The sequence below is a fragment of the Oryza brachyantha genome, chromosome 1, assembly GCF_000231095.2.
Source record: "Oryza brachyantha chromosome 1, ObraRS2, whole genome shotgun sequence".
Taxonomy (NCBI): Eukaryota; Viridiplantae; Streptophyta; class Magnoliopsida; order Poales; family Poaceae; genus Oryza; species Oryza brachyantha.
The window spans coordinates 10,315,616-10,331,816 of record NC_023163.2 but is presented as its reverse complement, the minus strand read 5'-3'; the positions used below and the strand labels follow the sequence as shown (position 1 = coordinate 10,331,816).

General features: G+C 47.0%; 1 protein-coding gene across 1 annotated transcript; it reads left to right on the top strand.

Annotated features, from left to right (window-relative positions):
* Nucleotides 1-8,381, top strand: LOC121053297 (zinc finger protein ZIC 2). The gene is made up of 3 exons (XM_040520056.1): nt 1-58; nt 2,257-2,331; nt 7,668-8,381. The coding sequence occupies exons 1-3, from the start codon at nt 1-3 to the stop codon at nt 8,144-8,146; spliced, it is 612 nt and encodes a 203-aa protein (XP_040375990.1). The 3' UTR covers nt 8,147-8,381.
* Nucleotides 8,382-16,201: the final 7,820 nt, after the last annotated feature.

Below are 16,201 nucleotides of genomic sequence, written 5' to 3'. Positions count from 1 at the left end.
ATGCCGCCCCCTATCCAGCAGCTGCGCAGCAAGCTGCTAGCAGCCCTGCTGCATCCCTGTTCGCAGCATGTCGTCGGCTGGTCTCTCTCCACCAAATTTCAGGTTCGCATATATTTTATTCTTGCGAATCAATCCAAATTAATCTACCGTTTAATTGTTTAGGTTTCCTAGCCAAACAACGAGGAACAGCAGCAATCCATCTTCGATCTCTCCACCAAATCTCAGGTTCGCATACGTTTTACTCATGCGAATCAATCTATTTTTGATCTACCGTGTAATTGCTTAGAATTTCTAATCTAATTAGCTAGCGTAAAATTGATCTACAGTATGAAATTCAATTTCGTAAGTGTTAATTCCCGTCGTCTTCCCGCTAACAGTGCACAAGTTCGTGTTGCGGATCTAATTCGTCATGTGAATTTCTAATTCGTGCATGTTTTAGTTCCGATTTGCGAGTGCATGTTCGGTTCACGCTTTCCCGAGCCGGCCCAACCCACGCTCGAAGTCCCCATCGCCTCCCTCGGCCCACTCCTCCTTTTCCCTCTCCTCCCAGCCAAGCAGGTCGCCAGCCCACCTCCCCTTCGGCCCATCCCCTCTCTTCCGGCCTGGCCTGCTCTCCTCCTCTCCTTCCTTCCCTCCCTTCCCACTGTGGGCCGGCCAAAGGCCATGGCCCAGATGCCACCTCGCTCGCACCAAGTCTAGGCCACCTCCCTCTCCTCCTCCGGGCCACTGACAGGTGGGGACCACCGGTCAGTCCAGTCTTCCTCCTCTAGTCGCCGCCCACGCCTTGCCGCCGAGCCGTGCGGGCCACCCCTCGCTCGCCATCGCCATCGCTCTCCTCTACCTCACCTCGCGCGCATCTCATCGCGCCGACGCTCTGCCACGCTAGTCGCCGTGCCACGCGGTGCGTACGCCTCGCGCCCGTGCTTGGTCGTCGCGTCGCCGCTGCCCGTGCGCTCACCCGTGTGCACGCCGCGCCCCGACGGCGCCGTGGCTAACCATCGTCCGCAACCACCGGCCTCCCTCCGTTGCTGCCGCTGCGTCCCTCCTGCTATCCCGCCGCCCGCACGATGGAACGGCCGATGCCGATCTACCGCGTCGACCGCTGCCAAATCCGTCGCCGACGTAACCCCCCCACTTCTCCCGGCGCCGCCCCCTTTAGCGCGTCCTCGCCGCTGCGCCGTCGTGTCCCAGCTGGCTCTCTGCCTCGCCGCTGCCGCGATGCTAGCGCCGTCGTGCTGCGCCGCCTCGTCATGCGTCGCTGGCCGGACAAGCTTTGAGCCGCGTCACGCCGCGTGTCGGCCACAACCGCCGTCGCTTCTCTACACCGGCCCAACGGCCGTGCTGCTTCTCCTGCCTCGCCGCTCGGCACGCGTCGCCGCTTCCCTCGCGCAACCTGCAACGGCCACACGCAACCGCCATGCCGCTCTTCCCGGCAACGCGACCCGGTCGCGCCGCTTACCACCCGCGCCTTATGCGCGTGCCGTCACGCTCGCCTCCCCTTTAAAATCCCGAGTGCACCACCACTGCTATCTCTTCGCGCCGTCGCCCTCTGCCCTCTCTCCGCCACCCTACCGATCTGTCGCTGCGTCGCCGCTCGAGCACCGACCTCGTCGCTTGTGTGCTGTTGTCCCCGCACCGCCGAACGATGATCGCTGCCCGTGCGTCGTCGCCCGGTGAGCTCCCGCTCTCCTTCCCATCCTCATCTGTCTCTCGCATTGTCGCCCCGCTCCTATCTCGCCGCCCGGCCGTCTCTACCGCCGAGTGATCTCCGCCACCGCTACCAGCCGTCACCACCTGTCCCCAGTCCTCGCCGACTTGCCATCGCTGTCCCCATCGCCGGTAAGCCGTCGTCGTCCCCACTCTCTCTCTCTTTTCCTCTCTGCCCGTGGACGTCAAGCCGGTGCTACCGCGGTGTCCTCGCGCGCTCCGGCCATCGTCGTCGCCCCTCCGCCGGCCGTCAGCCCCCGCCTCGCCGTCGCTGACGTGACCCCGCCGTCATCGGAACGTCGCCGTGCCCATGCGTCGCCGTCGTCGTTCTCAGCGTGCCGGTCGCCGCCCTCCCCTTTCGTCGCTGTTCTCAGCGTCGTCCGTTGGTCACCGCCAATCGCCGCCACCTCACGCCCCTTCCTCTGTCTCGCCGATGCTGAGCATGCCGCATCCTCCTCCTCCTCCTCCGTGCACGCGCCACCCGGCCATCACCGCCGTGCGCCGCGTTCGGTCGCCGCCGGCCCCGGCCGTCGTTGTTCCCACCGCCAGCCTTCATCGTGCACCGCTCCCCTTCGCCGCACTCTTCTCCCTCCGCCCGCGCACCGTCGTCACGGCCACCGCCTCTCCTCTCCGCCGCCGCCACTTAGCCGCTCCGCTTGCCTCTGCCACTGTCGGTCACCGGCCATCGCCGGGCGTCCGCCGCCGCTGGTCGCCAGTCCCCGCCGCCGCCGCTGGTCGCCGACCGCCACCGCCTGACTGCCCGCTCCCCACCTCTGTTCGGCCGGAGCAGAGCTCCCCCTCCCCTCTCTGTTTCCCCTCTCTGCCTTGTAGGCCCCACCTGTCAGCGCACCCTCTCTCTCATGTGCTGACGTCATGCCTCCGATTAATTGCGCAATAAATCAATAAGATTTTTCTGTTTAGTTTAAAAACACAGTTAATCTTCTAAAATTCATAACTAATTCATCTAGTCTCCGTTTAGGTCCATTCAAATTTTATTAAATCTAGAAAAATGCCAAGAATCCATTAAAAATAGTTTCTTTCTCTGTTTCAGTAGTTTTATAGCTTGTTTTTGCTTGTTTTGCTTGGTTTGTCGTAGGTTTTGACCTCGTCGCAGCGTCGTTGGTTCTCGAAGTTGTCGCCGAAGTTCCTCGTGGGTCAAAGCAAGGCAAGTGACACCCTTCTTTGATCATATTGAACCTATGATTATAAAATGCCCCGCTTTTACGTTCAAACATGCATTGTATTCAAATGTATTTACTTTATTTATTTATTGGGCTATTACCTTTATATTCGTTGATTCCCACTCATTATTATTGTCATCCCAGGGTTAATTTGACTAGATTTAGGCTTAGAAAATGCTTAGCCATGCTTAGTTCAACTAGCTCACTAATTATCATTTAATTAACTGTTAGACTTTTATAGATCTTTAATGGTTGTGATCATTATTAATTTCCCGATGTTGATTAATAATAACTAAAATATTATTTATGGTGGGCAATGGGTGCATGGTTTTGAGGGTCATGCCCATGGCAATTAAGGACCGGTTCTCAGGAAACCCTGGAAGTCTTACACGTACTAACCACAAGCTAGAGTGGGCAACGGTGAGACTTGTAGTCTAGCTTGTCCCTATTCGACATACCCAGGCAAGGGTGAGCGTGATGGAGTATGGATGGGAATCGTGGTGTAACGATGGTCCTATGCTGCTTCCGGATTCACCTAGGCACAAGAGGGGGCTGCCCGACTTGATGTAAAGGAGGAAGCGAAACCTGAAGTGTGGTGCGATTGTCTAGGGAGGGTTAGGTGAAAGGTCTTATCATGGTTTTCGTACTGAGGTATCGTGGTGGTACGTTGGGGCATGGTAACATGCTTGGGAGCCATGTCTTGTGTGTAAAGTTGTACACCTCTACAGAGTAAAACTATTCGAATAGCCGTGCCCGCGGTTAATGGGCGAACTAACAGATTCACTGGGATTAGTTGAACCTTTTATAATCTGATTAATCTTGGAACTGGTTTGACCCTGCGCAACGTGGTGTAACGTTGGCTGTGGTTTGGGTCTATCGCTACGTGGTGTAACGTTCGACAGCGGCCTGGGCCTATTGCAACGTGGTGTAACGTTGAATAGTGAATGGTTATTTTTCGAGTACTTTACTTTTATTTCAGTTTATTTTATCTACTGTTTTGCTGAATTACCGTAGCTTTGAGCAATTTAACCTTAGCATGTTCCTTGACACCCTATTACATTCATTATTTTCCCTCTCTTGGGTATTACTTGTTGAGTACGGTGGTTTGTACTCAGCCTTGCTTAATTTTTTCCCCACCAAACAAAGTGCCAGAGCAAGTGCCAGAGTTCCAGTCAGAAGGTTGTTCCCAAGGTTGAAGTGAGGTTCAGTCCGTCGTCGAGAATGCCTGTGGTGTGGAGCCGTCATCGCCAGCTAAAGCTGAAGATTAGATGGTTTAGTCTTGTTTTTCTTTTCCGCTGCATTTCGATAGATAATTGTTTTTAAGTCGTAGAACTGTGTATTAATTTGTCATAGTGTGTACTTGGGCTGATTCCTGGATCGAGATTCAATGCATGCTATTGTTCAGAAATTTGGTGTAAATTTCTGGGCGTGATAGCTGGCTAGATGCATCCTTTGAAATGACTAACCCATGCATTTGTTGCGAGTCAAAAATTGCAAAAGAGTAAAACAACAAATTGTGTGCATTAACAGATATGGTTGAGAAAATAAATGCTTTAAAATGTTGTTTCATGTAAAATAATCCTGAGTCTATCATTTGTACTCTATTTGCATTAAATTGTATTTGTCAGTGTGGCTTGTTAAGTATGGTGCTTACCGAATGACTTTAAAAAGGATGGATTCAAAGAATATCGTTTTCTCGAGAGAGACCTGCAGAGGAGCTAAGAGGAGATATGTAATGGCAAGACCAATACAAGCAAGAAAGAGTGGGAAAGCAATATCACAAGAGCGACACAAAGGATGTTTTCCTAAAGTTTGGGTTCAAGAATCCTACTCTCCATTGAGGAACTTTTAAGAGTCGAATCCCTTTTGATCCTCTTCGTCACCCAGCTCTCAACCACAAAATTGGCATGGGTCTCTAAATCCACACCTCTAGATCGATTGATCTTTAACTGACCATCAAGATCAAGATCAAGCAATCAATCCAATCACATGTATGATTTGCCCTACATTGCAACTTTCTAGGAGAGAGCAAGTAAATATACTATCCCAATTTAACTCTTTTCTTTTTAGAGCCAATGTGAATGCCTCACAAACTTTCTAGGTCAACTGTAATGAGTTTTGGAAGCTACAGGACGACGTCTAACTATCTAGGAGGTTCCATGAGTAACAAGCTCTAAACGTCGGCCCAATAGAATCCATACTTGCTCAAGACCTTCCTACGACACTGACAAGGAAAAAGTCAACCCTAAATCTCTAAATCCACTCGAGATTCACTCATATGCTCAAGGAACTAGGTAGAAAGGTGCAAAAGGTTTTAGGAATGCCGTAGAACAATTCTTGTTCGAAATGAGTGGCCAACCAATGGCTAGAGTAAAGGGTGGTCTAAATAGATGCTGGTATATGTCATGTTTTCATTAGGGGCCGCGACATCCGAACGTTTGGTCAACAATTAGTGTCTGCCGGACTATTCCGGTCAGTCCGACCCTAACTGATAGGGATAGAGAAACATAGTCCTGAGCAACTTAAGCAAAACTAGGACTCAACCCCTCTATTGATCTTGAGCAGATATGAATGTCAAAAGCTAGTGTTTGTCACCCCTCCTAATAGTATGGTACACCTAAGACTTACGAAAACTTTAAAAGCTTCAAGGGTAACTTGAAGTCTTCTTGATGCACTCACATGTCAAACCTGCAAAACATCTTAGCCTTTCGCAATATAAATCTCCACAAGATCTTGATTAGCTCATTAGTCCTTTAACAACTCATTTAGCTAGATGCACTTTCAAGACAAGCTAGGCCCTGCCCTTTCCAGACAACACCAGGACCATACATCAGGTTGGGCCTGTCTATGTAGGGCATAGCTAGCTCAGGTGGCTAGCGCCCGGGCCAACGAATTCGTCGATGGCGAGTGGCTGTGGAGGACAGGTAAGCAAAACCAATGTGGATTTGTTGCAGGTGCACATTGCTATCGAATAGGATCTACTATAACAAGCGGGGAGAGTTGGCTCAGATCGGATGACATAGACACAACTGCACTTGATGGACAATAGAAACAACTTATATCTTTTGAATAGTATATAGATTATATTTAAAATTTTGAGAGACTGTTGCACTTTGTTAAACATTATGTATTTTTTCAGTTATATTGACTTTATAGATCTGTCAAGCGGTAGATCTATGGGTATATTCGTTATGTGTAATGTTACCTATACTAGTTGAAATCATTGCAACAAAATTTTTAATAAAAGAACCTCCCCACATTATAGATGGCCAAAAGGCCTGAGGCCCGATGGTCCGGCCCAAGCACGACCCGACACGACAGGAATCGGGTCCGTGTTGGCCCGGCCTGGCTGTTGGGCCATGCCTGGGCCAATGCCTTGGCACATGGTCCAGCCCGGCACGACACAATAGATGCAAAACATTTTAAAGGATCTAAAATAGACTTAATTTAGTTATATAAAATTTAGCCCAAAATAAGAGGCATGTAAAATAGACTTATTATAGCCTCAAAAGACACAACCCAAAGAAGAGGGAGAAAAAATATACTTATTCACATATCCCAAAGAGGTGAGGGAGTCAATATAGACTTATTTACGCTTTGGCCCATCTTGCTGTTGGTCGGCCCGGCACGACCCGAGATTTGTTGGGCCATGTTTGGGCGGTCGATGCAGCCCGTGGGCTGGCATGGCAGGACCCGTTGTGGTTATTGGGCCATGCCGGCTCGACGGGAATAAGCACAAGCACAGCCGTGCTTGGGCCACGGTGAGCTGGGTGAGCCTTATGGCCACCTCTACTCCACATGCTGTAAAGCACCCTACAAAAATATAATAAAAATATTATGTTAGAGTCAATGTTTGGCATAATTTTTGAATGCGTTCACCAACACATTGTTTGAGTTTGAGAGACTAGACTGCTAGACTACTTATTTATGATTACTACTCTTTTAAACAATATAGATGACCAAACAAATTATTGTGGGATACATATACTGAGGGTATTTTTGGTATTGGACAAGAAAGACAATATTATTGTCGGTTAAAGCGAGATTGCTAAACTCTACCATATCTGGGACACGTAGATCCAAATCTTATCAAATTTAGTATATGTGTAACTATATCCCTTCCTATATAAGGGGGGCATGTGCACCCCTCAAAAGACATGCCATATTTAATTGAATACAATCGTCAAACATGAGTAGGGTTTTATTTCATACATCGAGAGCAAGGACCTAAATAATCCCATGTTTACGTATAACCATCGTACTCGTCTTGTTAGCATATTACTGTTTATCCCAGACCATTGACATTTATATACAAATATTTATTGGTCTTAAAAAAATTCGTGATTCACTAGTCCTATAATTCTCCCTCGGATTAGGACTGCCGATTCGGATCGTCAGAACCAAAACCTCCGCTATAAAACGTGTCCGCTAAGCACGTGCTATTGAATCGCCAAGAGTTCGTGACAGGCTGATTGATAGCCACGGAGGAGAAAAGATCCCGGTAGGCGCTGAATCGAGAGGACGGAATCCAAACACTCCGTCCCCACGCCACGTAGATCCAGATGCCCACAACGATCGCCTCTCCGCCTCCGCCTCGTGTCCATCTCGCCTCTCCGACCGCCACACGTAACCGTCCCCCGCTTGCCCACTCCTTGGCTTCGCACGCCGCACCACGTCTCCCCTCTCTTCCGTTCCTCTCCTTCCGCTTTCCCCACCGCCGCGGCACGGCCACGATACCGCCTCCAGCCATGGAGATCTCCGCGGCCGCCGCCGCCACCTCCAGGCTGCCGCTGCTCCTCCTCCGCCCGCTCGCCTCCTCCTCCTCCTCCCCCGTCCCTCCCGCCACCACCACCATCCGCCGCCGCCCCTCCGCCTCCTCCTCCGCCACCGCCACCGTCCGCCGCCGCGCGCGCACCCGCTCCCGCACCCGCCGCTCCAAGCCCCCCTCCGACGCCGGCGCCTCCTTCTCCGGCGACGACGGCGGCGGCGACTTCGGATCCGGCGGAGGGGGAGGGGGCGGAGGCGGAGGAGGGGGTTGGTGGTGGAACCGCGGGTCCGGGTCCGGGGCTGGGTGGGACTCCTCCGAGCCGGACGTCCCCGCGCCGCGGAGGTCGGCGGCGGAGGCGGCGCTCGGGGTGGTGTACGAGCTCATGTGCCTCATCGCGCTCTCCAACTGCACCCAGTTCGCAGTGCGGAGGCTCGCGGGCCTCCTCGCCGCGCGCGTCGCGGCGCTGCGCTTCGTCCCCACCGTCTGCTGAGGGTTGGGGAATCGGACGGTTCGGTCTCCTCCTGCCCTGATCCCGTCTCTACCATCGCCGGATTCGTTCCTCTTGTGTGAAATCCGCGCTTCTGTATATATGTACCTGCCTGTGTTTCTATGGGTCGGGGGGGGATTGGGATCGTTGTTCCGTCGTGCTCGCTTTTGGCGACCCGTCGAACAGCCACAAATTCGTCGAATTGAAATGGAAAAACAATTGAACATATCATCTTTTATTTCGTTTGTTCGACTCGAGATTGCTTCCTTAATGCTAATTTATATAGGACGCAGTCTGATTCTTGTACTTTGTACTGTAGTACTCCCTCTATATTTTCTTTATGTTGACTTTTAGTTCTACGTTTGACCATTCGTCTTATTAAAAAAATATATAATTATTAATTATTTTGTTATAATATGATTTATTATTATAGAAACTTTAGTTATGCATTATAATTTTGTATATTTGGATATAAATTTTGAATAAGACGTTGGGTCAAATGTGATTCTAAAAGTCAACGGTGTCATACATAAAAATATGGAGGGAGTAGTTAAATTCAATCTCCAATGCAGTTACTAGTATTTCACATGCTTAAAATTCTTCAGTAGGGTTAATGATGTGTTGTTGTCTTAATATTATTTGCTTGATCATACTTTTGTTTTGAGTCACGGTCATATCACTCATATAACAATAATAATGCTGCATATTTGTTCAGTAAAATCATAATAATTGTTCGTGAAAAAACAGGTCATATGCAGGGAGTTCAAGTTATCTTTTGACATTTTACACCTTTAAATGACCATGTTAAGGGGAAAGTCTGTTATACCCCGTTCAACTATTTTCTGAGCCTCTAAACTGTAGAAGTGTAGATATAGACAGTCGATACCCCTCAACTATGCAGACTGGTTAAAATGCGCCCACAAGGTAAATTAAACCTGGTTTTAGAGGTGGTTTTCATAATTTAACATCTGAATAACATTGTTTTTACTGACATGTTAACTACTTTATACATCTCTGACTAATAGGTAGTCATGTAATTAAAAAAAAATGGATGCTATTGCTGTAAAATCCACTGCTAAAAGTGGGTTCAATTTCCCTTGTGTCATTAGCCCAGCTGGAGATGGGGTAAGATCTTTTTCGAAGAACAGGTGTTTGCCTTGTTTTTTATCATTTGAAACCAAACAAGTCTGTTATATTCATTCATTCATCTGGATATAAACTACTTTATGTTAAGTACTTGAGTAAATATCCTTCGCCAACACCTGCTACAATCTTCGGTTCTGTTAAAGTTCCACTGGTAAGGATGTAAATGTGTCATTGAAGTGGTAGATCGTGTTTGATCAGTATTAAATTATGCTTTGTTGCTAGGTACTCCTACATCATATTCATGTGCTATTTACGTACCGGTAGACCTGCTGCTTTTCACTTTTTACCTGTAACTTATTGCCCATGTGCCTTTTATGTTTGTTCCTTTCTCTTGGAGACTACATAATAGCATAGTGTTGATACCTAATCTGTTTACATCAATTCTTACCATTAGGTGCATGAAAAGGATCTGATGCATATTCATGTTTCCCAAAAGTTCCTTTCTGTGTTGTCTTTCTAACACCTGATATAGCCTTTCTGCTAGATACTGATTGTCGGTGTAGGTAATTGGGCTATACTCTAATTTCGTTTGTATAGAGATGTTTTTGTGTACTCTACTCTGAGCTTAATATAATTATGGTGATAAAACTGCAAACATGAATGTACTGCCAGGCTAAGCTCCCAGTTATGAATTTCGATACTTGTATATGAGCTATTAGGTTTGCCTTCCCATTGATTAATTACTAGATATGCCTGGTGTAATATATTATTATTATCATATAATACATTTTTCTTCCTGCACTATAATTAGTTACAGGTGGTTATATAAGATATGATACCAACATGAAAGCCGAACTGGGATGTTCGAGGAGTCTGTATGGAAATTTCTTTGATTGAGTTTTTTTTTGCCCAATTTCTAGCTGTTTTGTGTGTGACACAGGGGAGGTGTAGACTCATGTATTTTGTACTTCTCGTAAGTATTTATGTGTAATAAGTAGCTTTGTGGCAAACAATGTATCGCCCGACAGCTCTCTGATGATTTAACTACGAAAACAAGTCTTTCAAGTATTTGTCCCTTCAGCTGTTTGATGTTGAGGGTTTTTTTTTTCCCGATTTCTAACTGTTTTGTGTGTGACACAGGGAGGGTAGACTCCTGTATTCTGTACTCGTCGTAAGTATTTATATGTGTAAGGTGATAAGTGGCATATTATCTATCGCTTGGTGTTAGCTACCGATCAATCGATCAAACACAGTGGCACAGAAGAATTCAGCGAGGGGAGGACGACATAGTAGAGATTATTTGTGGCTATTACAACCTTCTCAACCCGACATGGGTGACCCGTCGCCGCCGTTCTCCTGGGTCTCGCCTCCCTTACATACCCCTCGCCAACCCAGAGTTTGCTACACGACATGCACAACGCGGGATTAGCTGGCACGCAGGCCAGAACACACTTGGCACGCAGGCCGAGTTTATTTGGCCCACTCCGGCCCAGATATGCGTACACTTGGGTTGCCTCGTTGTCGTGGCCGCTCGTTGCCGCCTTCCTGATTCTGTAGCTCATCATCCCTCTTGTCGCTAACAATCCCCTCCTCTTAAATTTTGGCTTGTCCCCAAGCCAAAGCACCAGGAAACCGTTGACGGAGATCAGCTTCATCTTCCCAAGTAGCATCAGGAACACTCGATCCCGACCAGTGAATCAAAAGTTGAGTATGAACTGAATTAGCCTTCTTGGTTAGTCGAGAATCCAGGACTTGGAGAGGATATGGTGGCACAGGATCAATCATAGGAAGAGGAACTGGAGTGACGGCCTTGTAACCCTGGGCACTCTTTAGCTGGGAAACATGAATGACTGGATGGATGAGACAGTTAGGTGGTAAGTTTAAGCGATAGGCAACAACACCAACTCGAGATTCCACTTGATAAGGACCAAAGTATTTGAATGCCAGTTTGTGGTTAGCACGGGTAGCCACTGAGGATTGAACGTACGGTTGTATCTTGAGATAAACCCAGTCACCGACTGCAAATTCCCTGAAACTTTTGTTCTTGTCAGCCAAATGCTTCATTTGCTGTTGGGCTCGGTGTAAGTGCTGCTGCACCAACTGCTGCATCAATCTTCTATCCTTTAACCAGATGTTTAAATCAGGGACTGCACAGTCTTGCATAGTAATGCCAAAGTGATTGGGAGAATGGCCATACAAAACTTCAAATGGTGATTTCTGAAGAGCAGAATGGTAGCAGCAATTATACCAATATTCAGACAAATGAAGCCAGTAAGCCCACTTGGATGGAAAAGGAGAACAAAGCACCTCAGATAGATTTCCAAACATTGATTAACTTGCTCAGTTTGCCCATCGGTTTGGGGGTGATAAGAAGAACTGAGATGTAAGGAAGTACCAGCCAACGTAAAGAGTTGCTCCCAAAGATTACTAGTAAAAATATTGTCTCTGTCGGAAATGATGGTAGTGGGTAACCCATGCAATTTGTAAACTTGGGACATGAATGCCTTGGCTACATCTAAAGCAGTAAATGGATGTGCCAGAGGTATGAAATGAGCATATTTGGAGAATTTGTCAACCACAACCATAATGCAGTTAAATCTATGTGATTTGGGTAAACCTTCAATGAAGTCCATAGAAATCACCTACCAGGCTCCTTGTGGTACAGGTAATGGTTGCAACAATCCTGGATACTTAACTCTGTCAGGCTTAGCCTGGATACAAGTCTGACAGTTTTGTAAATGAAGTTTTATCATGTTTTTCATGTGTGGCCAAGCAAAAAGTTGTTTGATTCTCCTGTATGTCACTGGAAAGCCTGAATGGCCACCAATGGGGCTGGCATGAAGTTCTGTAATGATCTTGTTCTGTAATTCAGAATTGTGTCCGATCCAAATTCTCCCCTTGAACTTAATAATGCCATTGTGGAGCGTGAAACCTGCCTTAGTGATAGAGTTTGTAACCAAGGAGGACAGCAACTGCATTGAGTCAGGATCTTGCTCATAGCCCTTGGATACTTCCTGTAACCAGAGAGGAGTACATGTAGATATGGCATTGGCTTCCTGAAATTGCCTTGAGAGAGCATCAACAGCTGCATTACAACTCCCCTTTCTGTAATAGATCTTGTAGTCCAGACCCGGTAATTTAAGTAAAAGCCTTGTGTTGCTAGATAGTATGGAGCCTCTGATCACTGAGATGCATGAGACTGTGGTGATCAGTGAGGATAGTGAAAGAACCCAATTGAAGGTATGATCATCAGTGGTCCACAGCTAGTAAAACTGCCATGCATTCCTTTTTGTAGGTAGATAGCCCAATATATCTGGAACTAGCTTTGCTGACATAAGCAATGGGGTGGATTTCTTGTGATAAAACAGCTCTGATTCCAGTATCACAAGCATCAGTCTCAACAACAAAGGGTTTCTTGAAATCTGGTAAAGCTAGCACAGGAGCAGTTACTAAGGCTTGTTTGAGTGCAAGAAAGGCTGAATTGACTGCCGGTGTCCACTGGAAGGGAACATCCTTCCTGAGCAGTTGGGTTAATGGTTTGCTAATTAGTCCATAATTCTTAACAATTTTTTTGTAGTAACCAGTGAGACCCAAGAATCCCCTTAATTTCTTCACATTGGTTGGATGTTGCCAGTTGAGGACATCTTGGATTTTACTGGGTTCTGTAGAGACTCCTTCAACTCCAATGACATGGCCCAGATAGAATAACCTCCTCTGGGCAAATGAACATTTGCTTAATTTGACATTCCAATGTCCTTCTCTTAACAATTGAAAAACTTGTTGCAAATGAGTTAAATGAGACTGCAGGTCTGGGCTGTAAATGAGGATGTCATCGAAGAAAACAAGAGCACATTTTCTGAGCATTGGTTGCAAGGTATCATTCATAGCTGATAAAAAGGTGGCTGGTGCTCCAGTAAGACCAAATGACATAACCTTGTACTCATAATGACCGGTGTGTGTTTGAAAGGTTGTTTTGTGCTCTTCTCCTGGTGCCATCCTAATTTGGTGATACCCAGCCCTTAGATCCAATTTAGAAAACCATTGTGCTCCTGATAATTCATCCAATAACTCTTCTATAACTGGCACAGGATATTTTCCTTTGACAGTTATATCATTGAGTTTCCTGTAATCGATTACAAGCCTCCATGTTCCATCCTTCTTTTTGACTAGAATTGCTAGGGATGAAAAGGAACTTTGGCTATGTTGGATGACTCCAGAATTAAGCATTTCAGCAATTTGTTTCTCAATTTCATCCTTGAGAGCTGGATTATGTCTATAGGGTCTCATGTTCACTGGTTTGCTGCCAGGTAAGAGAGGAATGAAGTGGTCACATGATCTCTTAGGAGGTAATCCAGTTGGTTCAGCAAATATATCAGAATACTGTTGTACCAATTTCTGAACTGGTTCGGGTACACTTTCAGGGCTGTCAGATTGTTGTAACTGAACTTGAACCAGATGCAACAAGGATCCTTGTCTTAGCATTCCTTGGACTTGGTCACAAGTAACAGTAGAGCAATGGGTGAGATCAGTAATGAGTCCCTGTAGCTTAATAATTTCTCCCTGGTAGGAGAACTCCATCCATTTTAAGTTCCAGTCAATTTTCATTGGACTGAACTGTTGCAGCCAATCCATACCAAGTATGATGTCATAACTTCCTACAGGTAGCAACCTGAAATCAGAGGCGAAGCAGTGGCCCTGCATGTACCATTGACAATTTGGAACAAATTGTTCATAGCTGAGAGTACTACCATCAGCCACTCTGACAGACACATGTTGGTTCAACTTCCTGACTCCTTGTAATTTGGTTCCAATTACTTGGTCAATGAATGAATGTGCGCTGCCTGAATCAACTAACATAAGTAGTTCCTGTCCTTGCGCCCATCCATTTAGTCTGATAGACTTGTTTGATTCAGTACCCCACAATGCTTGCTGTAAGATGGTCATGAGATTTCCATTGTCACCATCAGCATTTTCTTCAAGTGTTTGTTCTTCTTCAGTGTCAGAATCCAATTGCACTACTTCCATCATCTCTTGGACGACATGGAGTTGAACAGATGGTGCACATTTGTGATCCCTTCCCCATCTTTCACCACACACAAAACAAAGGCCCTTAGCTCTCCTATAGGCCTTGAGTGCTGATAACCTGTCTTCTCTAGATTTACCGCCATCACCACCTGAACTGGTTGCAGATTTGGGAGATGAATTAGTATTGGTGTGAGAAATAGGGCGGTTACTGAATTTGATGTTGCCATGACCTTCCTGCCCTTTTGATCCTGAAGCCTTGCTTCCTTCCATTGCTTCCTCATACAGTAGGGCAAGTGAGCAAGCTGAATCAATATCCCTGGGTTTCTGAATCATTACTACCACTCTGATGTCCTCTCTAAGCCCATCAACAAATTTAGTGATAAAATATGATGGTTTAGCAGGATTGTCATAGGAAGTTAGTTGTTGCATGAGAATGTCAAACCTCTCAACATATTCAGCGACTGTGCTAGTTTGACTGATATGAATATACTGTCTAATGAGTGCTTCCTTCTTGTCTTTCAGGAATATGCCTCCCACACGATCACAAAACTCCAGCCATGTTACTCCTATCAAACCAGATCGTACTGACTGCAACCAAAATGCTGCGGGTCCGACAAAATTCAGGGCGGCCACCTTGACCCAGTGATTTGGATGAACCCCATACACATCAAAATAGGCTTCACAATTGTCCTTCCACAGTTGAGGATTTTCCCCATGGGGGGCACGTTTGCACTAATGCCAGCAGAAACACGAGAGGAACCAGAATTGAATTCAGAGATGAGAATGGTGGCTTACCCATATGTGGTGGTGTGTCGTAGTCATGAGGAGATCGTGTGAAGTCACTGGCCAATTTCTGCAAGTCCTCTACCTTGGTTTGCAACCCGGCGACAGTAGCATGCAGCCCATCCACCCTCTTCTCAATCTCGGGCAATCTTGTCTCAACAGCTCTCTTGATGGCTTGAATTTCGGTGCGGTTCTAGTGGTCCGAATCCGCGCGCATCTGCTCCGCTTCGTCCATCTTCTTGAGCAGCAGATCCAGTTTGTCGTTCTGCTCCATGATCTTCACGGATTGCTTGGTCAAATAGCGTGGTTTCTCCAGGTTGGCTAATCACGATCACCACACTCCGAATCGAGCCAACCCAGTTAGGGGAGCCGTAGCTTTTGCGGATCACGATCGCTTGCGCAATCAATCCCATTCTTCCTGGTAATTCTACAGCTCAATCAAGAGGATTTAGTGGTGGAATCGGAATTGGCTCTGATACCAGTTTTGTTAGCTACTGATCAATCGATCAAACACAGTGGCACAGAAGAATTCAGCGAGGGGAGGAACGACATAGTAGAGGAATTATTTGTGGCTATTACAACCTTCTCAGCCCGACATGGGTGAGCCGCCGCCGTCGATCGCTGCCGAGCCAAAAGCCGCCGTTCTCCCAGGTCTCGCCTCCCTTACATACCCCTCGCCAACTCAGAGTTTGCTACACGACACGCACAACGCGGGATTAGCTGGCACGCAGGCCAGAGCACACTTGGCACGCAGGCCGAGTTCATTTGGCCCACTCCGGCCCGATATGCGTACACTTGGGTTACCTCGTCGTCGTGGCCGTTCGTTGCCGCCTTCCTGATTCTGTAGCTCATCATCCCTCTTGTCGCTAACACTTGGCAACCTGATGATTAACTACCAGACAAGTTCGTTTAAGTGTTATGATATTGTGGCGGGCTTCTGAATCTGCGAATCAGGGTAACGTACAGAATTATCAATTGTGGTACTTGCAGTATGCCGACGTGTTACGAACATGAGGTTTTCTTTGTGTTGAGAAGTCCTGAGTTACTTGCCTCGTAACACATGGCTGCCAAAATCTTTTGATATATGAAGAATGGCTCAAAAAATACAGTACATCTGTTTGTCCCTTCAGCTAAACTAGCAATTGGAGGAACTTGTCAGTATAT